Below are 24,905 nucleotides of genomic sequence, written 5' to 3'. Positions count from 1 at the left end.
TTTAAAAGAATCTATTTAAATCCTTGTTCTCCATGCCTTTAGGCATGCTGCACAGAGTTGCCTGTGTCAGAAGCAGCTCTCACACAGTGTAGGACGAGCAGTTTGGATTGTCCACCCTCCCTATGACTTTTGTGTTGAGGCTCATGTTGGAAACCAACATTTTCATTGCCGATGGCATCCACACACAGGTCCCTCCTCATCCCTGCGTGGGTCCATCAGAAGACTGCTGCAGGCTCTCAACACTGTGTTTTTTGTGTATCCCACATCTCCTATAAGATCGTTCTGAACATTCTATCTAAATTTGGTGATCTGCGCTGCCATCCTTCCTCCACAGACACTTTTTATTTTGGAAAAAGTTCAGATCTACAGAAACATTGAAGGACTAGTAGAGTGAGCAGTGGTATTTTCCTCACTAGATCCATCAGTTGGTAACATTCTGCCACAGTGGCTTTATCTTTCCTGTGTGTGCAGAAAAGGGTGTGATCTAACATATACCATCAATTCACATTCAGTAATGCCCTTTCCATGTTTTCTCTTTGATTCTGTAATTTGTTCTTTTAAAATTTCTAATTCTTTTAAATTTGGGATTCAATTACAACTAACACATTGCATTTATTTGCCTTGTCTTTTAGAGATCTTCAATCTAGGATAGTTTCTTCCACTTTGGGGTGGGGGGTGGCATTACTGGAAAGGAAGAGGGGACCCAGACACTGTCCTGGAGTGTCAGCTCCCTGTTGAGCTCTCCCCTTGGGACACAGTGGGACCAGCGGGCAGGGGAGGGATAACACTGCATATAATACAACATCTAGGACATGTGTGTGGTTATGATGTGGCGGGAAATGTGAGTTCAGAAGGACAGAACAAGGTAAAGTGAGAGGAGTCATGTTGAAGGACAAGACAGAAGATTTGGAATACAAAGTGGCTGAGATGTATAGAATAAATTAAACATTTCCACAGTCCCAATAGTTATACATTTTTAGAAAAATCCAGAACCTTCACTTATTTCTGGGAAAGTTTCCTTTTTCCCTAAACCTACAAAATCAAAACAGAACCCTAATAGATTTCCTTCCTGGAAGAGTCCCAATTTCTTATTTATAAATAATTCATTTGAAGCTCAGGTGAAGTCTCTTGACCGTGGAAACTGGTAGAATTTGTGTGTGTGTGGGGGGGAAGCGGGGGTTCTGATTTTCAGCAGCACATTTACCATACAGTAAAAACAATCTCAGAATTTTTGACTTGATGTTAGTAACTCCTTAATGGAACTGTATATGTAGGACCTATAAAGGTGACTTAGTGGGAAAACTTGGAGCTGGTGATGGTGCTGTGTCTGCTGGGAGAGGGCAGGAGGCAGGCTCCAGTGAGAGCCAGGTCCCCGTGAGATCCCTGGGGCTGCCTCATTTTTTCCCTTTTCAAGGATTGGTCATTCAACTCTCTTCTTTCATTTCCAAGAAATATCACAGCATCCTTCCAGTAAATTTCCCCTTTTTTTCCTTAAGCTAGCTAGCCTTGTTTTATGTTGCTTGTAACCGAAAGAACACGTTAACAGATACAGATATTTGGGTTGTTTACAATGTTTCACTATCATTTGCAGAACTTCTGTGACTGTCTCCATTCTTGTTCATATCTCACATTTCCTATTTTTCTACAAGCAGAATTTCTGGGTCAGTGGGCATCCATTTCTGTTTTCACTGGTTGCATTCTGCCAATCTAGGCTCTAGAAGGTTTACTGGTTTGCATTCCCACTAGCAACTGCAGGCATCTGCCTCTGTCTGTGCGTCACCCCAGAGGTGACTGCTACTATTTATTTCATTCTTGCACGTTTCATAGGGAAACATTGTCATGGTGGTCACTTTTTTTTGGCTGTTACTAGAGAACTTGAATGGTCTTTTCATATGCTTATTGGCCATTTGTACTTCTTATTTTGTGACTATCTGGTTCATACTTTTGTCTTTTTTTTTTATTAGGGTGTTCATCTTTCTGTCGATTGTTACAACTCTTCATATTAGGGATTCTTTGTCAGATGTGTTAGGTGAATAACTGGTAGTTGCTTTTTCAACTTAATCTACTGTGTTTTTGAAATATAGAAGTTTTTTATTTGGATGTGGTTGAATCATTAAGTCTTATCTCTAATGGAAAAGGCTTCTAAAGTGTTCTAGAAAGGACTGAAATGTGTTGGCTAGTACCTTGTAACGCACGACCAGGGGTATCTTGGTGGATAATTGTATATGCTTAGTACATGTTCCCTGTGGAATGAAGAGAAGCTTATTTTTGTATACTGCCTCATTAGTTGATTTATGCAAGCATTTACAGGATGTCTGCATGTTGGAAGCACTGGGAGAGGAGTGTGTGTGCATAAAGGAGTTAGTTAGCCCTGGGTAGAGGAGGAACTTAACGGGCCCAGCAGAGAAGGTCCCAGCTGTGGTGCTGGGCAGGGATGTGCAGGCACAGCTGAGGAGGCTCTGACCACAGTCCCCAAGTGGCATGGCCGGAGCAGGGGCACCCCATCCAGACAACAGAACAGATCGCAGCCCAGCACTCTTCTCCTCTTTTCCCCTCAAGGACATTTTCACCATCACATTGAGCTTAGAGTATTTGTTCAGTAGTGTCTTGTTGGGTGCCATTAGTAAGCTCTGAAATCAAAAGTTCATAATTCTGTTTTTATTTAACCATTTTACCAGATGTTTCCTGTGGCTTGACAGATGTACCGCTTACTAGAAAGTTACACTCCTGAGATTTTGAATGTTATGGACACTGTTGCTATAGACAATGACTCTGTTGGGTCAGGACTTGGAAGACAATGCTGGCATCATTTTTGGGTTGAAGATGTGTTTTCCCCAGAACAGAAATGCTATTTTCATAACCAGCTTTTATCTTGTCTGTTACAATTCTAATCTCTGGTTCATAAAAGGCTGTAACCGGTTGATCAGAGTTTATTCCAATAAATTCTGCAGCATTTCAGTTGCTATTACTGCCTAGAAGCAGCCAGTCCAGGTACATCCAGGTTTTGTTTGAAGAGCTCACCTGGGTCTAAATTGGACTGAAAATCTGGCTGATGCTCCACTTCTGTGGGCTACGTGACACTTGGATATGGTTCAGAATCTGCAGATGTGACAAGCTTTTTGCACCCACCTAAAGCTCATCAAGACAAACCTGGGGTGGCTGTGGGTCTCTGGTCTTCCTGAGGCCTGCAGTAGGCATTTCTCACATCCCAGGGGTCCTAATGGAAAAGCCTCTCCTCCAGGAACATGCTGGTGGGAGGAGGGCAGGAGGAAATTGCTTCCTACAGTACACAAGTGGGACTGTAGTTGCGGCTGCAGTGGAGGGAAAATAGGGGATTTTTGACATTCTTGCTCTGTGGGGCCAGCTGCAGTGGTGCCACGGGGTTGCAGGCACCATGCCTTTGCGCTGGCTCATTCTCCGGTGACCTTCCTCTCCTGGGCTTTGTTTAGCCTTATTTTAGGGTTTTATAAAAGCCTTATGTTATGGAAGATGGGAAACAAAGAAAGGAAATTGTGCGCTGTAATGCTGACAGCAGATCTATTTTCTCACAAACTGGAACTGTAATGATGCATGGAACGTTTTGGCAAGACACCCTCGGTAAATAAAGCCTCCCGGAGTTCCTAACCTATCCCAGGACCCACAGGAAACTTCTGTGGTGGGTGGGGGCAGCAGCCCCTCACCCCAGCCCCGCACTGGGGGGACTTTTATTCTGACAGGCTCTGCCCGCTGGGCCTAGCCACCCGCGCCAAGTTTGGGAGGCCCAAGGCTTTCTTGTGGGAGGACGTTGGGCCGTCTTCATGCTCTTTGGCAATGATTAAAGTGAGGTTAGTACCAAAAACCCTTTCATTTTATTCCCTTATCCTTGCTTTTTCAAACCAGATGGCAACCCTGTATTTTCAGCTGTAATTAATTTAAACTGTGAGGCAGCAAGTGCTGGGAGAGGTCGAGTTGATTTTACTCAGAAGCGACAGCAGTGACTTTCCTTCTTATCCCTCTCTCCTCACCAAATGCCACCTTGTCCCTGTCAGATCCGATCCGTGCTATGTCCCTGCTATGTCCCGGTCTTTCCTGGGAGGGGAAAAGAAGGGGAGGGAGGGCTGTGTAGAGAGTGGCCGCAGCGCTGGCCGGAGGGGTTAATACCCATTAGTGGCTGTCCCTCAGTGGATGGGAAGAACCGGGTTTCAGGTGAGGGCTGACACATGTAGCCAGGCCAGGCTGTCACACGACCACCCCAAGGCAGTGGTGCCAAGTTTGAGTGGCTGCCGATTTGGGGAACACAGGGTGCTTTTTCTTCCCACTCAGTCCAGCTGCCAGCACTGCCTCCAAAAGGGGATATGTTTTAGGTTTAACGTTTATTCTCAAAGAAAATTACAAGGGAAATAAAAGCACTTCACCGTAAGTGAAGTCTGGAGGTTTTGACCTCAGCTATTTGACCACTTCCCTCCATGGAAATTTGACTCAAGTCTCTTCTGAGTTGCCTTAGAGTGCAGGGTCAGTTAGAGATTGAGAGCTCTTCCACGTTTAAGAGAAAATGAATGCTTTTGTTTCATCTCTCAGTAACTTGTAAAATAACTCCACAAGCAGCCTCTCTCCTCCCACTCTTTTTCCCTTTCCTTGTTCTGGAATGAAACCGAGTTTAATGTGGAGAGCAAAGTGATTGACTACTTGAGAGTCAGTGTCTGGGTGTGCTCGCCTCTCTGCACAGATAGGTACAACCAGGTTTTAGTTTCATTGTCTAGAAATGCACTTTTTGGGCATTATGGAGGAGTTGCAGATTGAAGACGGTCTGCTAACGATAATGTATGAGCAAAAGCACTTTGTAAAACCATACACTGGTGTACACAAATGGTAGTTATTACTGCTATTAACGTTAGCCATCTTTGGATGACTTGAAGTAATTTTTAAAAGCTCATAGTGAGAAATGAGAACCACGAACATGTAGTTTGTGAGTCTCCAAAATGCTCACTGTTGATTACAACATCATTTACTATAGTCAGTCTGTATGTGTGCCCGAGTTTGCTGAATTTAGTGAGCTGGGTGATGGTTGTTCCCTGTTTATTTAATTTTTATGTCAAATGTTTACCTTATTCATGAGCATTTCTCTCATGAACCACTTGGGCTGTTTTTACAAAGACTTGCAATTTCTGTTGTTTTTTGTGGACCAGACTAATCCTTTTGGAAATCTTTTCTTTTTCTCTAGTAGAGGAGCAAACATGGAGTGAAAAATGCATCCTGTAGTTCCAGTCTCCTTTACTATTAACGGTTTGTCAAAACTTCTAAGGACTGAAAATTAAACATAGAATTACCATATGATTTAGCAGTTCCACTCGTGGGTATATACACAAAAGAATTGAAAGCAGGGACTTGGGCAGATATTTGTACCCCATGTTCATAGCATTATTCACAATAGCCAAAAAGTGGAAGCAACCCAAGTGTCCATCAGCTGATGAATGGCTAAACAAGATGTGGTCTGTCCATACAGTGGAATGTCATCAGCGCTGAATAGGAGGGAAACTCTGACACATGCTACCACATGGATAAACCTTGAGAACATGCTAAGTGAACAAAAGGACAAACGCTATATGATTCTACTTATATAAGGTGGCTCAAATCGTCAGATTTATAGAGACAGTAGAATGGTGGGTGCCAGGGACTGGGGGTGGGGGGATGGGGAACTGTTGTTTAATGGGGATAGAGTTTCAGCTTGGGAAGATGAAAAAATTCTGGAGATGGATGGTGGTGATTGCACATTATACTTAATGTCACTGAACGGAACACTTAAAAATGGTTAAAATGGTGAATGTTACGTATACTTTACCACAGTAAAAAATAAATTTAAAAAACTAAGGACTAATGATTAAGTTCATTTCAATTGAACAAACATGTGTTAATCCTTTATACTCCATGCTCAGCTGGGGTGAGCAGTGCAGTAAAGAGGAGAGTGTAAAGAAGAGGTGGTTTGAAGATGGAAGTGTTCTGCTCTCCAAAAAAATCATATTTGGTGCCTAATAGTCAAGAGTTGTGACTATTGGGGATGGTCATTTTAATTTAAAGGGTAGTTTAGATTAACCATTACCATTTAGTTTGAAAGCCCTTGTAAAAAGGAAGGGTGTTTGACACTTGGCATACTGGAGGGTGGTACTTCTGGATTCTCTGAAGGCATTTTAGAATCATCAGCTCAGGAGTTTGGAGGGAAAATGCCACTTCTGTATTGAGCACCATGAGCAGATTCTCCCACATTCCTTGTTTTCTCTCCTTCTTTTCAGGGATCCAGGTTTTGGATTAAATATGGTTTTAATAGCAAGGGGATTACCTTTAGATGTTAGTGATGTTATAATGAAGCTAAGTAGACAGCCTAGGGGCTAGGGGAAGGTAATTCTGAATTCTATGCAGAATTTGAAAATGAGAATATTTTAAAAGAAATACAGTTTTATAACTCAGAGGAAAATGAAATAGGCCATTAGTACTGTTTATTCCAGGTCCCTTGGGAACTTTGCTTTAAGTATAGAAAAGATTGATTTATAATTAGCCTGTCAATTGACAATATATTAGCATTTCTAAGCACCTAGGGGTCCTCAATAATCTTTCCTTTAAGTAATTTAAATCTTATTTCTAGATTGCAGTCTATGTCAAAAAAAAAATGCTTAGTCAGCCTTTTTTTCCCTAGTTTTTGGAAAGATGGAGTACAGACTGGACTGCCTGGATGATCACAGACAATTATTACACTAAATTTTGAGAATTAATGCCCTATGCAGATTCTCTCAGGTGGAAAGTCCTTAGGGTCCTTTATTATTACTGTTTTGAAGAATATATGATGGATGCTTCAGGATCTTCTATTAGATGAATGTTTAATCACTTCATATACTCAGTACTTAAATTTTCAAACTTTTTAGTGTAGTACAATAATTTTAACTTAGTTTTTGTTTGCAGAGTTTCTAACGTCAGGCAAGGTTGGTGGGTGACTTTTTTTTTTAAAGTGGCTTTCTAATTTTTGTTTAGTGCTGCGTAAATGTACTGAATCAGAGAAGTTCAAGAAATAATTTGGAACTGGTTACTAGCAACCTCAGGGGTGGATATGTGGAAAAGCTCCTTGCTTGCATTCAGGTGTGGGGATGTGATCGTGTGTGGGTGCGTGGAGGGAGGAGGGGACTCCCACAAACCAAATAGCACAGGAAGGAAATTAGATCGTCTCTGATGTGTACACACTGATGAATGGGAAATCATTTACTTCTGTTCTTTTGCCAATATGGGGTCACAAAATAGCTGAATTAAAAGGGGAAAAATGGCTAGGAGGATTTCAGGTGACCACACACTTTCTTTGTGACACAGTGCTAAATAACTATTCATATCCTGGGTAGTCTTGTTAAAAGTAGTGAGGCTCTAGTGTGTACATGTCTTGGAATAATCCCGATATTGAATGTTCTGTTGACCTTAGTTCTTTCTCACTAAACTGTATACCCTTATTTTTAGTTCAGAAATATGCTGCCGTAAATTGAAGGGAATTCTTTCCTGTGTTCCCCATTCCTTAATTGCATTTGAGTACATTAGTGTTCTCCCTTATCCACGGTTTCACTTCCCTTGGTTTCAGTTGCCTGATACCTGAAAATATTAAATGGAAAATTCCAGAACTAAATAATTCATAAGTTTTAAACTGTGCACTGTTGTGAGTAGCATGACAAAACCTCACACTGTACAGCCCTGTCCCTCCTGGGATGTGAATCATCCCTGTGTCCAGTGCATCCATGCTGCTACACCACTCGCTGGCCAGCCACTTGGTAGCCGTGTCCATTATCAGATGGAAAAATATAATGTATACAGGCTTTGGTACTGTCCCTGGTTTCAGGCATCCACTGGGGGATAGCCCCCAAGGAAAGGAGGGACTGCTGTGTCATATCCAGTTCTAGGGTACCCCCTTTGAAGATGAATGTCCGTTGCAGAGCATGCCACGGTGGGTGACAGGATGGATTAGAGACCTTGGTATTAGAAAAATGGGAAGGGGTTCTTGTTCGGTGAGAATCTGGGCATGGCAAAGCTGGCATAGCAGCAGTTTTCCAGTAGTTGGAAGAGGAAGTAGAATTCATTGAATTTTTCTAAAGGGCAGTCCTGGGGCCAAAGAATAGTATTGTAAGACAGATTTCGTTTGTTATGAGGAAAAGAACTTCATAGTGAAGCTTTTCAGCAAAGTAAGTTGCCTAAAGAAGTAGCAGCAGCGTCCCTGGAAGTGCCTGTAAGAGGCTGTCTGGCAGTCTTTGAGGGCTGCTGGGATACCATATCCGTCCTCTGCTACCCACAACCATTTCATACTGCAGCTTTCTCCTTCTGAGTAGGACAAAGCATCCAATCTTTCATTAAAGAGTTTTATAATATTTACAATACTTTCAAGTGATTTGCTGCAAAATATGGAGTAAAAAACTAAGAGTGAGCCTTCAAGAAGAGGATTTGCATGGAATTATGCAAGATGACAGTACTGACTGCAAGAGTGAAAGAGGAAATTGCGACCGATAGGGTTTTCTGACTACTGATTTCTGGCGGCTTTGCGATCACGGGGCTGTCCTCCTCAGGTTCTGCAGGAACCCCTGAGCCAGTGCTGCCCTGGCTCACCCAGCTTCGTAAGCTCCTCCGTCTCACTCAGACCTGTTGGTGCTGGTTTCTCCCAAGAATTTGTTTGCCTTTTGGTCAGCTCATTCATAAAATAGTTGTGTGCCGGGCATGGTGGTAGACTGACTGCAGGGAGCGTCTGAGCAGCCTCTGTGCGCAGAGTCACTCTTCCTGTCTGTGTCTCTCTGGGTGTGTCTAGAGGGATGTGTCTTCTCTCCATCCACCACCTTCCATAGGTGGATATCTAAGGCACAGGTCCCACACTACACTTTTCTAGCATGAGGAATACTTTGCTGGTGGATCTTAGGGTGAGGTCGAGGGAGTGGGATGGAGCAAAGCAGCAGGAAGAACCAGTTGGGCTTCTGTCAACCCCAGGAGAGCCAGCACTGGACCGTCTTGGTGGTCAAATCCCTTTTCTTCACCCTTTCTCTAGTCCCCGCCCCAGCTGTCTCACGTAGTCCTTAAGGGATAGCAAAGCAAGACACCAGTGTGTTGAGGCCGCTGGTGCTGTGCAAAGAGATAGGTGATCTCTCCCAGGTTTTTGTCTACCTCAGACACTGCAGCTCGGTTACAGAAGGTAAAGACATGTTTTCATCCCCTCTCTGGTACAAGGACCCTGTTTAATGCCAAAAATATGATAGTGGTTATACTTTTTAATATCATTCATTGAGAGGATACTCAATGACAAAAACTAATACAAATTTGGTAGCAGTTGGAATTTTAAATTAATTTATATTTTATTAATCTCAGAAATATCTCCATTCATTTGAAAACTCTGAGTGCACATGTGTGGGACATATGATCTGTTTAGTCTGTAAGCGATGCTTGGTGTGCATGTGGATTTCTGCCCTATTTGTGTTAAGTCCCTGGGGTTCCCCAGCCCACAGGGGGGGACCCACTGCTTTTGTGGCAACAGTTGGGGGGTGGATAAGATGCTTTACCTGCCATGTTCTCAGGGTTGACCTGTCTCTCAAACTTTAGTTTTTCCTCTGGTCTCAGCTAATGAAGGGAAACACGTGCAGACAGTTCTAGAAAAGAAATCTGGCACATTATTTACAGACAGTTGAGCTATTCAGAAATGTGACCGGCATCTCTGGGCAATCTGTGAGAGTTCTGCTTGGCTGGCCATCTTGGTGAGTCTTGCCTCTCTGTAGGCAACAGATGTAGAAAGCCATCACACTTTCTCAAGCAAATAACATCTCTGGGTCCTGGAACTGGATATGGGAAAAGTTGCAGGAGAGCACTCTGGACTCGGAATCTGCTCACTCCTGCTCTGCACAGTACACCAGCAGGCCCAGCTGCTGGCTTTTTGGCCCACTGTGGGGAGAAGGGAAAGATGAGGACTTCCATCAGTGGCAGCCATACTTATTCCAGGGAATAACCGTATGGTAAGCAAAGGGAGGAAACCGAAACATCTAAGGAGCTGTCCTAAGTTCACTGGAAGCTAAGCAATCTGAGGCTGCACAGTGCAGAGCGGACAGGCCTGTCCTGAGAGCCTACCTGCTCCGTGCCTGAAAGGAATGTTTATAGTAGAGATCCTGAGTCACCAACAAAGGAATGAAGTAAATTGTAGGGTGTTTCAGACAGGTTTCTAACTAAAATAGTTTTAAAATGTCTTCTGCCTTAAGGCTTGCATTTCAGTTACCTGGAAGCTCTACTCACATGGCCACCCTGGGTGAGCGCAACTGTGGCTCCAATCAGTCCAGTTTCCTGAGAGTGCTTGGCGCTCAGGGGAAGGAGAGACCCGCTTTGCCCTCGGAGCTCCGTCCAGTCTCATGGAGAAAGAAGGGAGGGGCCTGAGGGAAGTCAGAGGAGTCCTGAAGGCTGGAGAATTTGTAGACATCCTGGTTACGCTGATTTAATGACCAACTCTTGAGAGGGCTTTGAATGGAAACCCTTGACTCAAGTGTGGAGACAGGGCCCACATCAACAAGATGACAGCAGAAATGCCACTGGGCTGCACATTTGCTCTCATAGTGTTCGGATCACGCTTACCTTATAGCAACAGCTGCTAAGAGCCTCGCCAGCAGTTGCAGCAGAGGAGGAAGAGCTGCTGGCATGGTGCAAGTCCCTGCTGTGCCCCAGCTGTAGGATGGCTGTGGTGGACACCGTCACCCAGAGGTTGACACAGGCACGGGGAGAGAGCAGATGGATGGGACTCACAGCGGCCATGTAACAGGGGACACGTGCTGCCACTGGCCCCAACAGTGCAGGAGTAGAGACGAGATCTGCGGCTTCACCCATCTTCTGTCCATTCAGAATATTCCTGAGCCAAAAGGTTTCAGACGACAACTCAGGTGACAAGCTTCTTCCCCCTTGTCTGTGTTTTCCTGGCTCCCTGCAATGCACGTGGCAGCGGTCTGGGGTGGCTGGCCCTCCCGCTTCTCCCTGGCAGCCTGGGCCAGCCTGGCCTCGCACATGCTGGTCTCTGCTCCTGGTGTCGTTTCTCGGTGCGTAGGAAGTAGTTCTCAGAATGAGGGGCATGTGCGACAGACATGCCAGGGGGTCTGGTGGATATCTTTTCTAAATGTCCAGAGGAAGCTTTAAACAAACAAAAAGTTTTTAAAAAAATTATAGGTCAAGTAGAAAAAAACATGGTGTGGAGAATATTTAAAGGTGTCTAAAACAATAGGGGGACAAAAGGTTATGGAGATTGTATTAGTCTGCTAGGATTGCCATACCACAGGACCACAAACTGGGGGCTTTAACTAACAGAAGTTAATTCTCTCACAGCTCTGGAGGCTGGAAGTCTGAGACCAAGTGTCAGCAGGGTTGGTCCTTCTGAAGCTGTGAGGGAGAGCTGTCCCCTGCCTCTCTCTTAACTTCTGGTGGCCTTGGGCACTCCCTGGCATGTTGATGGCCGTCTTTGGCCTGTGTCTTCACATCCTCTTCCCTCCCTATGTGTCTGTCACTTTATCCACATTTCCCCTGTTTATAACAGGACACTGGTTGTATTGGATTAAGGTGTTCCCCCCCCCCCCCCACAGTGACCTCATCTGATCGTTTGAAATGACCCTAATTTCAAGTAAGTTTACATTCACAGATACACCAGGGGTTAGGATACCCGCAGCTTTTTGGGGGACACAGTTCAACCCATAACAGACACTGAAGGCAGTTCACAGAAGAAAGAAGAATGGCCAGTAAATGTATGAAAATATGCTCAACTGCACTGGTCATTGAGGAAATGCATGTTATACCAAGAAGAAGGAGTGACCCCCCCCCCCCCAGGAGAGTGGTGGAAATCCCAGTCTGCCGAGGCTGCAGGGCAGTAGGCAGTGACTGCCTCGTGAAAGGTGGGCCACCTATGTAGAAGTGGGAGCTGGTGTGCTCCAAGTCCAGCAGCACCACCTGTGAATGTCTGCCTGAGTGGAGCCAGCGACAGCAGGACACATGTGCAAGGGTACACGCACTGCTGGGTGTCTTTAATAAGGAGAACCCAAGACTGTCCCAATGCCTGTCAGAGGAACGGGTGACTAAGCCGTGTTGTGTCCATGTGGAGGAGTACTGTACAGCAGGCAAACAGCACAGAGAGCCTAGATCTGAGTTGGAACATGGGCATAGCCCCAGAACCATGGGAGAGGCAAAAGTATGGTTAGAAAACACCGTGTATGGTGTGATACCGTGATGGAAATCTAAAACGTGCTACATGTTACTTACAGACAGACAGTTGGCCCTCGGTAGCTGTGGGGTCCTCATCCATGCAGTCAACCAACCATGGATCAAACAGATTTGGAGAAAAAATTGTGTCTGTGCTGAACATGTACAGATTTTTTCTCATCATTTTTCCTTAAACAATACAGTATAACAACTATTTACATGTAATCTAGAGATGACGTGAAGTCTAGGGGGGGATGTGTGTAGGGTATAGGCAAATACTATGCCATCATTGTGGATTTTGGTATCCGTGGGGGATCCTGGAACCAATCCCCTGTGGATACTGCGGGACAACTGCATTCATATGTGGCAAGAAGACGAACACATGGATGGAAGAAGCACCAAACGTAGGAGAGTGGGTGCGCCTGGGATGGGGGTGGCCAGCCAGGGGCTTCCCTGTCTGCCACCTTCTGCTGCTGTTGTCACCACCAGAATTTCCTGTAAGAGAAAAGAAAAGGCCAGAAACAAATGTAATAGTGCATCTTCATTTGTTAGTTCTGAGTGGTAGGTACCTGGGTCTCTGCCTGCCTGCCTGCCTTCCTCCCTCCTGGGAGAGGTGAAAAGGGAAGGCTTTGGGGCCAAATATAAACTGGAAACCTTGCATTGTACTAGTTTTGTAACCTTAGACAAGGTACACCCTGAATCTCAGTTGACTCCATCTATAAAATGGGGATGATAGGCTGCCTGGTTAGCTCTCTTGGTTAGAGCTCAGTGTTGTAACACCAAGGTCAAGGGTTCAGATCCCCATACCGGCCAGCCAGCCCCCACAATAAATAAATAAAATGGGGATTGTGATACTTATTAAATTCACTATGATACTGCAAAATAAGATTAAAAAGCTCTAGCATATGACCGGACATGTAGCATTCAATAAATAATAGTTGATGACAATAAAGATAATCAACGCAAACAATTTACTTAGAGGGATTCCCCAACTCTTAATGTGCTCTATTTCTGGACACTGCCTTCTAAAGGCAATGTTCCAATCGTACAGTGTTTGCTTTTCACACTGGGACTGCAGGTCACAGCTGTCACATGACAGAGCTAATGAGGCATGTGTTGCTTAGCTCCATGTCATTGATTTTTGACATCTGAACTAGCAAAAAGAGACATCACTTCTGAGGGGAAAGTTGTTACATGGGTGAATGGGTGTGGCACCTCTCACTTTCTGATTGTGGTGGGGACCGGGCTTGCTGCTTGATTATATGGTTGTGGTGGTTGGATGCACAGTTAAAGGCAAAGACAGTCTGCCCTGTGCCCTGCCTCAAGGTCATCTGTGTCTTTGGGATTGTACGAATGCCAGTCTGTTCCCCACCTTCTTCCTGCCTGTGACACACCTCTTGCCACTGGTACCCAGGAGAATGTCTCTGCCTCACCTCCTGCCACACAGGCGTCTTTGCACAGGCCTTCCTGTGCACCCCACCCTCTGCTTCCTCTCTGATATGGGCAGAGAGTGACAAGACTTGACCAGGATGTCTTGGGGGGACACACCCGAGTGCCTTCTTGCTTGGCTGGGATGTGGTGAAGTCTCCTACTCATAAGAAGAAAGCAGCCGTGGGTGACGAATTCGCTCCTGAGGGGCTGCAGAGCCCCAGGCATTTAGAAGCAGCAAGAACAACAGTAGACAATGAAGGTAACTGACAGGAGAAATCATCTCACTACTGTTATGCCCAGGACTTAAATGCTCCCTAAATTCTGTGTTTTCAGAAAAAAGTCTTTTCTGCTGGTATTTTTCTTGGAAATGTCCTTAATTCCCTTTTCATTTGCCACAGATGCTGTTAACTGGATTCATACATCGTATATGTACTTTAGTGATTCACTTTTTCAACAAGTAGTTACTAAAGCACCTGTTTGTGGGCCGGCCCGTGGCTCACTCGGGAGAGTGCGGTGCTGATAACACCAAGGCCCTGGGTTCGGATCCCATATAGGGATGGCCGGTTCGCTCACTGGCTGATCATGGTGCTGACAACACCAAGTCAAGGGTTAAGATCCCCTTACTAGTCATCTTTTAAAATAAATAAATAAATAAATAAATAAATAAAGCACCTGTTTGTTATGTGGATAGTCCCACGCCGAGCACTGAGGATAGTGGGAGCGTGGAGCATGGAGCATGTGGTGTCTGCACAGCGCCCACAGTGGCTGAGACATCCCCCCCTACCCCCAGAAGCATGGGTGGCGAAGACTGCCTGGCTTACGACCTGCCATGTGTAGCTAAGGCCAAGCAGTCATCTCCTGTACCTTGGCCACCTTTTTTGTAAAACTGGGGTCATGATGCCCACCCTGTGCACATCAGAAACCCTAGGAGTCAGTAGGTAATGGTTGTGAGGAAACTTTTTTTTTTTAAATTAATTATTTATTTTTTAATATTTTATTTTGTCGATACACAATGTGGTTGATTATTATGGCCCATTACTGAAACCTCCCTCCCGCCTCCCTCCCCACCTTCCCACCCAACAATGCCCTTTCTGTTTGCTTGTCATATCAACTTCAAGGAATTGTAATTGTTATGTCTTCTCTTCCCTCCCCCCCGATTTTTTTTGTGTGTGTGTGTGTGAATTTATTTATTTTTAGCTCCCACCAATAAGTGAGAACATGTGGTATTTCTCTTTCTGTGCCTGACTTGTTTCACTTCATATAATTTTCTCTAGGTCCATCTATATCATTGCAGATGACAGTATTTCATTCCTTTTTATAGCTGAGTAGTATTCCATTGTGTAGATATACCACATTTTCTGTATTCACTCATCCGATGATGGACGTTTGGGCTGGTTCCAACTCTTGGCTATTGTAAAGAGTGCTGCGATGAACATTGGGGAACAGGTATACCTTCGACTTGATGATTTCTATTCCTCTGGGTATATTCCCAGCAGTGGGATAGCTGGGTCATATGGTAGATCTATCTGCAATTGTTTGAGGAACCTCCATACCATTTTCCACAGAGGCTGCACCATTTTGCAGTCCCACCAACAATGTATGAGAGTTCCTTTTTCTCCGCAACCTAGCCAGCATTTATCGTTCAGAGTCTTTTGGGTTTTAGCCATCCTAACTGGGGTGAGATGGTATCTCAGTATGGTTTTGATTTGCATTTCCCGAATGCTGAGTGACGTTGAGCATTTTTTTCATATGTCTGTTGGCCATTTGTATATCTTCCTTAGAGAAATGCCTACTTAGCTCTTTTGCCCATTTTTTAATTGGGTTGCTTGTTTTTTTCTTGTAAAGTTGTTTGAGTTCCTTATATATTCTGGATATTAATCCTTGGTTGGATGTATATTTTGCAAATATTTTCTCCCACTCTGTTGGTTGTCTTTTAACTCTGTTAATTGTTTCTTTTGCTGTGCAGAAGCTCTTTAGTTTGATATAATCCCATTTGTTTATTTTTCCTTTGGTTGCCCGTGTTTTTGGAGTCGTATTCATGAAATCTGTGTCCAGTCCTATTTCCTGAAGTGTTTCTCCTATGTTTTCTTTAAGAAGTTTTCTTGTTTCAGGGTGTATATTTAATTCTTTAATCCATTTTGAGTTGACTTTAGTGTATGGTGAAAGGTATGGGTCTAGTTTCATTCTCCTGCATATGGATATCCAGTTCTCCCAGCACCATTTGCTGAAGAGGCAGTCTCTTCCCCAGTGTATAGGCATGGTGCCTTTGTCAAAGATCAGATGGCTGTAGGTGTGTGGGTTGATTTCTGGATTCTCTATTCTATTCCATTGATCAGTGAGTCCGTTTTTATGCCAGTACCATACTGTTTTGGTTATTATAGCTTTGTAGTATAGTTTAAAGTCAGGTAGTGTTATGCCTCCAGCTTTATTTTTTTTTTGCTCAGCATTGCTTTGGCTATGTGTGGTCTTTTGTTATTCCATATAAATATCTGGAAAGTTCTTTCCATTTCTGAGAAAAATGTCATTGGAATTTTGATGGGGATTGCATTGAATTTGTATATCACTTTGGGTAGTATGGACATTTTCACTATGTTGATTCTTCCAATCCAAAAGCATGGGATATCTTTCCATCTCCTTGTATCCTCTCTAATTTCTCTCAGCAGTGGTTTGTAGTTCTCATTATAGAGATTTTTCACCTCCTTGGTTAACTCAATTCCTAAGTATTTTATTTTTTTGGTGGCTATTGTAAATGGGCAAGCTTTCTTGATTTCTCTTTCTGCATGTTCACTATTGGAGAATAGAAATGCTACTGATTTTTGTGTGTTGATTTTGTATCCTGCTACTGTGCTGAAATCATTTATCAACTCCAAGAGTTTTTTTTGTAGAGGCTTTAGGCTGTTCGATATATAGGGTCATGTCATCTGTAAAGAGGGACAGTTTGACTTCATCTTCTCCAATCTGGATGCCCTTTATTTCCTTCTCTTCTCTGATTGCTCTGGCTAGTACTTCCAATACTATGTTGAATAGGAGTGGTGAGAGTGGGCATCCATGTTTAGTTCCTGTTCTTAGAGGAAAAGCTTTCAGCTTTTTTCCATTCAGGATGATATTGGCAGTGGGTTTATCATATATGGCTTTAATTATGTTGAGATGCTTTCCATTTGTACCTAACTTATAGAGGGTCTTTGTCATGAATGCTTTTTCAGCATCTATAGAGATGATCATATATGGTCCTTGTGTTTGATTTTATTAATATGGTGTATCACATTTATTGATTTGCGTATGTTGAACCAACCTTGCATCCCTGGGATGAATCCCCCTTGATAATGGTGAATAATTTTACGTATTTGTTGCTGTATTCTGTTTGCTAGTATTTTATTGCGGATTTTTGCGTGTATATTCATCAAGGATATCGGCCTGTAGTTTTCTTTTTTGGTTATATCTTTACCTGGTTTTGGTATCAGGATGATGTTTGCTTCATAGAATGAGTTTGGAAGATTTGCATCTGTTTCAATCTTTTGGAATAGTTTGTAAAGAATCGGTGTCAGTTCCTCTTTGAATGTTTGGTAAGGGAAGCTCTGTTTTTAATTATTAAAAAATGTTTAAATTGTGGTAAATATACGAGGGTCTTTCAAAAATTCATGGAAAGATCCATATTATTTTTTAATTCCATTTTTTCCAAGAACTTTTTGAAGCCCCCTTGTACATGACATACAATTTACCATTTTACTAGTGTTTAAGTGCGAAATTCAGTGGCATTAAGTATGTTCTCTGAGGAAGCCTTTTAAGGTTAATGATGGTTTGGTAATCTTGTTATTGCTCGTGTTAGACTGTGTGAAGGCCTGTGACTGGTTCCCAGAGGGCCAATACTTACGTCACTAGTGCAGTGGGGCAGAGAGGAGGACAGCAGGGGAGAGAAAGCAGGAGAGAGAGGGGTGGGGAGAGCAGGGCAGGGGAGTGAGGAGGAGAGCAGGACACGGTTGAGGGGAGCTGGGGAGAGGACTCTGTGTTGGCCCATCCTCACTGGCCCTGTTCCCTCCAGGCTTGTCTACTGCTCCTGGTCCCTTCCTACTTTGAGCCTATGTCTACACCTATAACTTGTGTGTGGTGGCTGTCTGTTCCTGCCAGGGAAGGCCTGGCATCAGGAAGGACTATTCTGTCACCTTTAGGGATGTTGTGTGTGTGGTGGGGAGCCTGAGCCAGAGCACCTGTCCTGCCACTCTGGCCAGTGCCTGCAGCTGAGCAGGAGAGCACAGGGACCCCAGGATATTTTCTCAAAAGCATTAACAGAAATGTCTCATACCCATGTCCCATGCCCGGCCATAAGACACTCCCCCACCCCACCCCCCATGTAGGTTGCAGTCGAGGGCAGTGACTGAAAGTCAGCAAGGGCTGTGAGGATGTCCCAAGGGTTTGTGTCAGCTGGAGCTCCTCCTTGGTTAAGGGCAGGAAACTCAGTTTCTCAAGATGCACCTGGACGCTGAGCACTGTTGTCGCAGGCTGGGTGCATTCACACTGCATTGCTTGGAATCTGGCTTACTGTTTCCTGGACACTGCAGCATTGTTGGTTTCTCAGTACATGTGCTCCCCAGCAAACCATGTCCTTGACAGAAGCACTGTAGGTCTCTCCCTCTCCTGTCCTTCTCATCTTTCTCCCCGAACGCAGTGGGCAGTAGAAATGTCTGGGGAGCCTCCAGGGCCCCAGCTGGTCCCCAGCATGGAGCCACCATGAGCCTTCAGATTGTGCCAGGCTGCACTTAAGTGTTTCATGGGCAGACTTGGTCTTTAAGGAGAGTGGAGGCAGCTCTTGTGTGCCAGCACCACCAAAAGGGCAGGATGAGTGTGGTTTGGGACCGCTGTACCCAAGAGCACATGATGCTCTGAGAAGCAGGAGCCTGGGGTGTGATTCACTGAGGGGGCAGGGGACGTGGAAAACAGTGTCTATCTCTAAGCTCTGGGAACCAGGAAAATGAGCTGGAAATGTAATGTATAATTTTACTAAAATTAACCAGCAAGGTCTTCTGACTTTCTGTGCTTTTCAGTGTCTTTGTTTTATCCAGACTGTCCCACCATGTTATGCTTTGGGGTGACCGTTTTCCTGTTAGTGCAGCCGGAAGCCCTGGTCTCACCGCTCCCCTGTAGTGTGGGCGTGGGGGCAGGTCTCGGGAGCACAGGTGGCAGCGTTGGGCATGACATTGTCCCGCCTTCACCTCTGGCCTCTTGGGGGTGTGGGGCTTAGATAATTCACTCCCCTTCTTGGGCAACCCTTTCCACTGCTGCGTGATTTAATAATGAGGCTGAGTATCCTGAGGCCCAGCTGAGTCAGTATGTGTGACTGCACTTTGCCAGCATTGAAGTACCACTTGGACATAAGATGGGAGGGATCGGCAGTGCCATATGTCCTGGTGACCATGACACTGGGGTGGGGTAGATGCCTCCTGGGCTCTGGTCTGCTCCTTCTTGCCGTCTGGAGGCAAGTCTTCATCCTTGGGCTTTCTGTAGCTCTCTGTGGCTCGTATGGCACAGGTTACCTTGCCTTGTGCCAGAGGGGTCACTGGTGAGCAGCAACCCCTCACAGGGCCTTTCTTTCCCTGCTAAGGCCATGAGATGGCAGGCTCATGTCTCATTTTTTTGTAGCTTTCATGAAATAGGGGCTCAACTCACATTGGATGAAGAAATTGAAGTCTGAGTTGGACAGAGGCAGATCTGACCAAGCAGCTCATGAGTCCATCCAGAGTTGGCACAGTTAATGGGGTGGCCTGTGCAAACATCACTTGTGGGAGCTGAGGGGATGGCGAGAAGGTTGTGCCAGGGAAGTAACTGACAGTGTGTTGTCAAAAATTTTCATTTTATCCAGATTTAGAAGAGAACTGATGCTGAAGATGAGCACGTGTGGCGACACACTGATGAATTGTGCATGTAGGGATCTGTGCCCGTGTATGTAAGAGCCAGTGTACCTCAGGCTTGCTTGGCCCAGAGTCGAAGGGCACATTCCCGTGTCTATACCCAGTGGTGCTGGTGTTGGGGATCCTGCCCCCTGAAGCATTCATTATAAAGACCTGTAACGTCTTGTGAATCATCACAGAACAATGAAATTATGGACAGGCTGGTTTCAGTGTTAAGTATTTTGGGGTTTTTTTTTTTTTTTTTTTTTTTGGTGGTGTAATTCTTCGGAAATTGCGAGGATATGAGTGGCACGTATAGAACACATTCTCCAGGCTTTTGACCAGAACATGTTCTCCCATGGTTGTTTCAATTGGTGGAAAATTCACTCTCTCCTTGCCTTTAAATCATTTTGTAGAGTCAACCAGAGACCACAAAGAAAAACCCATGAACTAAATGCTGTGGCTTATGCAGCTAATTGTCCTGTCATTGATAAGCTGAGTTAATGGTGATTTGGATTCTGCTGATGTTCGCTGGTGACCTGCACTGTTGCTGGCACCATTGTCTCTATTTGTAGAATGTTCAGTCCCCATTTAACATCCTCTGTGGTGGATCTTATTATGACCACAGGGTAGATGCGGATGGCACAGAGTGGACAGATGAGTGTTTGAGAGGTGGTGTGGCAGGGCGCACAGATGTGTATCCAGTGCTTTGGCCACTGAGCCTCCAGTGGCTTATTGATGGGGGCGCATGATCCACCCGAAAGCTGTGAACGCCTCCTACAATTGACTCCTCCACCTCCACCTCTCCACAATTCTGCCCATCCAGAGTTGCATGTCCATGCCACATCCTCTCCTTACGTGGCCGTCCATGTACTGTTCCTCTTCATCCACTCATGAAGTCACTGTGTGCCTGCCACACACAAGCAGCGAGACCAGCAGGACTCTGTACTCTCAGAAGCTCCTGGGGTGTGTGGGAGGGGAGTGCATTGGTAGTGGTGTGCTGAGTTCTATGTGAAAGGCTGGCACAGGGTGCCTGGGATTCGGAAGCATTGCCACCAGTGTTGCAGGAGGGTGAGCAGGGTGGCACGCACAGTCACAGAGGCATAAAGTGGCTGCATCTTGTTTGAGGAATGGCGAGTGGATGGTCATAACTACAGAGCACATGTTTGGGGGCGTAGAGATGGAGAGGAGGATGGAGAGGTAGTCAGGTCCAGAGGCCACTAAAGATGGTGCTGAGCTGCTGAAGATGTTAACAAAAACTTGATGTGGTCAGATTTGCTTTCTGAATAGATTGCTCTGAAACGAATATAAGTAAAACAGTAAATCTGCATAAGGCTGGTGGCGTGTCTCATTGGCAATATCCTGGTTGTGATAGTTGTACTGTAGTTTGACAAAATGTCACCACTGGGGGAAGCAGAGTGAGGGGTCCACAGAACCACTCTGTGTTATTTCTCACAAGTGCAAGTAAATCTACAACTTAAAAAAGACATGCCTATCAAACACATGTGCACATATGTTTGTGTGTATACATATATAAAGAACTAGATTATATTTTATCATATTCAGCAGTTGAGGAGGCAGGCAGTCTTCTTTCTCGGGGTCTGAGTGCACAAGTCTGGGCTTCTCTGCTGGTGAGAAAGGTCATCTAGCCTTGAGGTTAGAGGATGACTACTTGCAGACACTGAGAATAATTTGCATTCCTTAAAGAAAAGTCACTGAAATCATTATCCAACACATTTTTATTTAAAGCCTTGCTCATTAGTTATTGAAAAAGATTGCTCTGGCTGCGGTGGATGCAGCAGACTTGAGTGAGACCCGAGGCAGGAAGAACTGTGGGGGACCCTGGAATAACCAAGGGAGTGGTAGGGCCTGGGCTGATCCTGGAACAGCGTTTATGGTCTTTTGTGGCTGTGTCTTAAGGTGAACTCTTAAACCCAGCCTGTGTTGTGTCATTCTCTAATAGCCGCAACATGCAACATTGCCGTTAGACCAGATTGTGGCAGAGGAAGGCAGTATTTTCCATCTCATCTGCATTCCACGCAGCCCCTACTGAGGCCGCAGTGAGTGCTGGTGACAAGGGGCATCCTCACCACATGTACTGCACATTACTCTAGTTCATACGTTCTGGATGGAAGAGCTGCACACTGGCCCTCACTCTCCAGACACGCTTATAGCCTATCGGAGCAAACACCACCACTTATTGGCTGGTGACCTGGCCTGTCACTCAACTGCTTTGAGTCTCAGTATCCTCATCTGGAAAGAGGGTAGTTACAGCATCTCCTGCTTAGTGCTGTTGGGAAGATCGAGTGAGCTGGTGCCTGTGGAGTCTTAAAACAGGACCCAGCACATAGGAGGCATTCAGTTACTTTGTATCATCATCATTCCATCCAAATGGCAGGCCCTTGTCAAACTAGGCTGGTCATGAGCACATAGTTCAATTCTCCAGGCCCTGTGCAGGTGGGCAGGTAGGTTGCAGCTGCAGAAGGGGGTGTTGTGCATTTGGATGGTCCTCCAGAGCCGACTGCAGGCACTGCCGGAAGCTGCCTCGCTGGCACCCAGGGGCTTTGCAGTCAGACTGACCAGGCTTAGCAGCCTTTTGTAGGCTGTGCAACCTGAGCTCCAACTTAGAAAGTAAAATGAAACAATCAGCGTGAAGAGTCCGGCACATGGTCAGTGTCCCCTTTGCCATTCAGAGAATGGCAAGTATTCCCATCTGAGCACTCATTCATCTCTTTCAGGAACAAGACTGCCAATGGAGACTGCCGAAAAGACCCCCGGGAGCGGAGCCGCAGCCCCATTGAGCGTGCCGTGGCCCCCACCATGAGCCTGCACGGCAACCACCTGTACACGTCCCTGCCCAGCCTCAGCATGGAGCAGCCCCTCGCACTGACCAAGAACAGCCTGGACGCCAGCAGGCCGGCGGGCCTCTCGCCCACGCTGGCCCCAGGGGAGCGGCAGCAGGTATGCCTCCAGCAGGTGCTGATCTGGTTGGGGCAGAGTGGGTCCAGGGCTGGGGCCCGAGCAGAGGGAAGTGGTGAATTATGTGGGCCTCAGCCTCAGCTCTGCACTTGGAACAGGGAGCAGCAGAGTAGAAAGCCTTACCTTGTGCTTCAGTTCCCACCAGACCTGCCTGGGCCTTGCCTCTTAGCACTCATGGCCACCTTGGGGTTTCCTTTCTGTCTCTGCACAGTGCAGGATTGTTCTAGATTAGGTTTTTTTTCTGGCAGTCTTCTTTAGCAATCCTGTTTCTTTTAGGATCAATGTAATAATTCTCATGGGACTCCTACAGTTGCCTGTCAGGAGGTCACACAGACAAAGTGAAAAGTGAGGTTGCTTTGCTTTGGGCTGGGATCCTCTAAAGTCAGTGGTCATAGTGTTGATTAGCTCATGCTAGTCAGAAACTTGTGATTGGCACATAGGGATTTTTTTTTGTTAAAAATAAGGAAATTAAATTATTAACAGTTTTCTTGGTAGAAGAAAATACTTTTTAAAAAATGGGGTTCCTGGGGAAATATATAATAAAAAAAGGCATCAGCGCTGGGGAGGTTTGGAACCACTGCAGGAACCTGTGGCTCTCTCTCTCTGAACTTCTGGGGCCTGCAACCTAGTAGGTCCTTAGTGTTTGCTTGACTGACATACAGGGAGATGGGGTGCACACTGAGGAGATGCAGTGTACAGCAGGGCAAGGGCCTGGTGTCCTTGCTGCTACGTCACTGGGCTGCAGGAGCCTGTGGCATCCTCGCAGTGCACCTGGGCTTGCTCTGAGCACCATGAGGCTCCTTTCTGATAGCCTTGCAGGGCTGTGGACAGTGGTTTTGCCTGCCCAGCTGAGCCCCAGCCAGCAGCATGGCCCGATTCTACTCTGCTGTCACTGCCTGTGGGCAGGCCCTGGGGCTTGGAGAGGCTATTCTGGTGCTTGGGGATCCCAGTAAGGCTGATGAATAGCTGCCTACCCTACCTTGGAGCCCAACATCATAATCCTGTTTGTGTCATTCATTCATTTAACAAAACAGTGCAGACACCTACTCTGTGCAAGGCAGCAGGCCAGAAGCCAGTCGAGCGTGGTTCCCAGGGCCAGGGTGTCATCGCCAGTCATTTGTTCCTCATCCGCCGGCGCTGACCATGTACCGGGCCCTCCACGAAGCTCTGGGGACCCAGAGAGACATGAGTGGGGCACATCTACAGCCTACAGGGAGCTTGTAGTCTCACCAGGGGAGTGGAGGGAGAGGGCCGGATGATGCTGTTGGGTGGCAGGGCTGGAGGAGAGGTGCGTGGGCTGTGGGACTGCAGTGACCTCAGCAGGAGAGGGCAGTTGACCTGCTCTGCAAATTTCAAAAGGCATCGCACAGAGGTGCTGTCAGCCAGGGCCCAAAACGTACAAGCGGAAGAACTTAGTTCTGACTAAGCACAAAAGGAACTTATTTCTAGGATACAGGGAATTCGGCCTTCCAGCCACTGCCACTACCAGTGGGGAGTCCCTCAGGGAGGGACATGGGGGCAGGATTCAGCTCGTAAGTTTATCTTCCGAGCCCCCATAAAGTACCCCTGTCTAGCCTCTGGCCCTTGGTGGCCTGAGGGATGTAGCTCTGTGAGCCTCATGAGCTGTCCCTACCTACAGGAGGACAGGGTGGGCCCTGCTATCCCTTGGGCTCCTAAAAGCATTAGCATTTTCTTGGATGATTGACTGCCTTGACTCCTCAAGGCCCCTGAGAATCTTCTAGCTGGTTTTTGGTCACAGTTGCTTTGTGAAAAGTGTACTGCTGGACAGAGTGACCTGGCTCTTGTTCCCATAGTCTCCCACTACTCTTCCCTAAAATGGCCTTGCCACATCCAGCCCAAGCATCTCCCCAACCCATCGTCTGTGCTGTGAGGCTTTTGAGCAGCTTTTCTAGGGGTGACAAGCTTGAGTCTCCACCTGTGTTCTTACAGGGTTCCTGGCCAGGACTGAGAGCAAAAAGCCAGAGGCCGTGGAGCAAAAGCAGGCCAGCAGCTCTCCTGGGAGGTCACAGTGGTGTTGGCCTCCAGGACACAGTGCCACAACCTGGGCTGTCATTTAAGGTTGAGGCTGGTGGTGAAGGAACGGTTCTCAGACCTGCCCTCCTGACTTTGGCTGCTGGTCCCCATATGTTCCGTTCACTTTGTGACCATTCATCAAGCTCCTCCTTTGTTGGAGTGGTGTGGCCTGGATCACGTGCTGCGGCCCGAGTTTCTGCTCAGACACTCATGTAGCCCTGTGCCAGCTACCCTGCTGAGTACCCAGAGATGAGCTTCTGGGTCTCTGGCCCCAGCAGCTCTGAGGCACACACCTGTTCCCACGGTTTTATTCTGTTTGTTGGCCCGCTGCTGTGGGGGCTCCTATGGGGCAGTGAGTGTCACGCTGGGAAATGGCGCTGGGGA

General features: G+C 46.1%; 1 protein-coding gene across 3 annotated transcripts in view; it reads left to right on the top strand.

Annotated features, from left to right (window-relative positions):
• Positions 1-24,905, top strand: part of VGLL4 (vestigial like family member 4) — a 159,619-nt gene that overhangs the window by 130,879 nt on the left and 3,835 nt on the right. For 2 of the 3 annotated variants that reach the window (XM_063114699.1, XM_063114698.1), the window contains exon 3: positions 22,247-22,469. In XM_063114699.1, coding sequence (XP_062970769.1) covers positions 22,247-22,469 — 223 coding nt within the window. Of the gene's footprint in view, positions 1-3,769; positions 3,825-22,246; positions 22,470-24,905 lie in introns of those variants that run through there. The other variant, XM_063114700.1, reaches the window with a different exon arrangement.

The sequence above is a fragment of the Cynocephalus volans genome, chromosome 11 (assembly GCF_027409185.1).
Source record: "Cynocephalus volans isolate mCynVol1 chromosome 11, mCynVol1.pri, whole genome shotgun sequence".
Lineage (NCBI taxonomy): Eukaryota > Metazoa > Chordata > Mammalia > Dermoptera > Cynocephalidae > Cynocephalus > Cynocephalus volans.
Note: the sequence above shows the minus strand (reverse complement) of the source record. Positions and strands in the feature narration are given on the sequence as shown.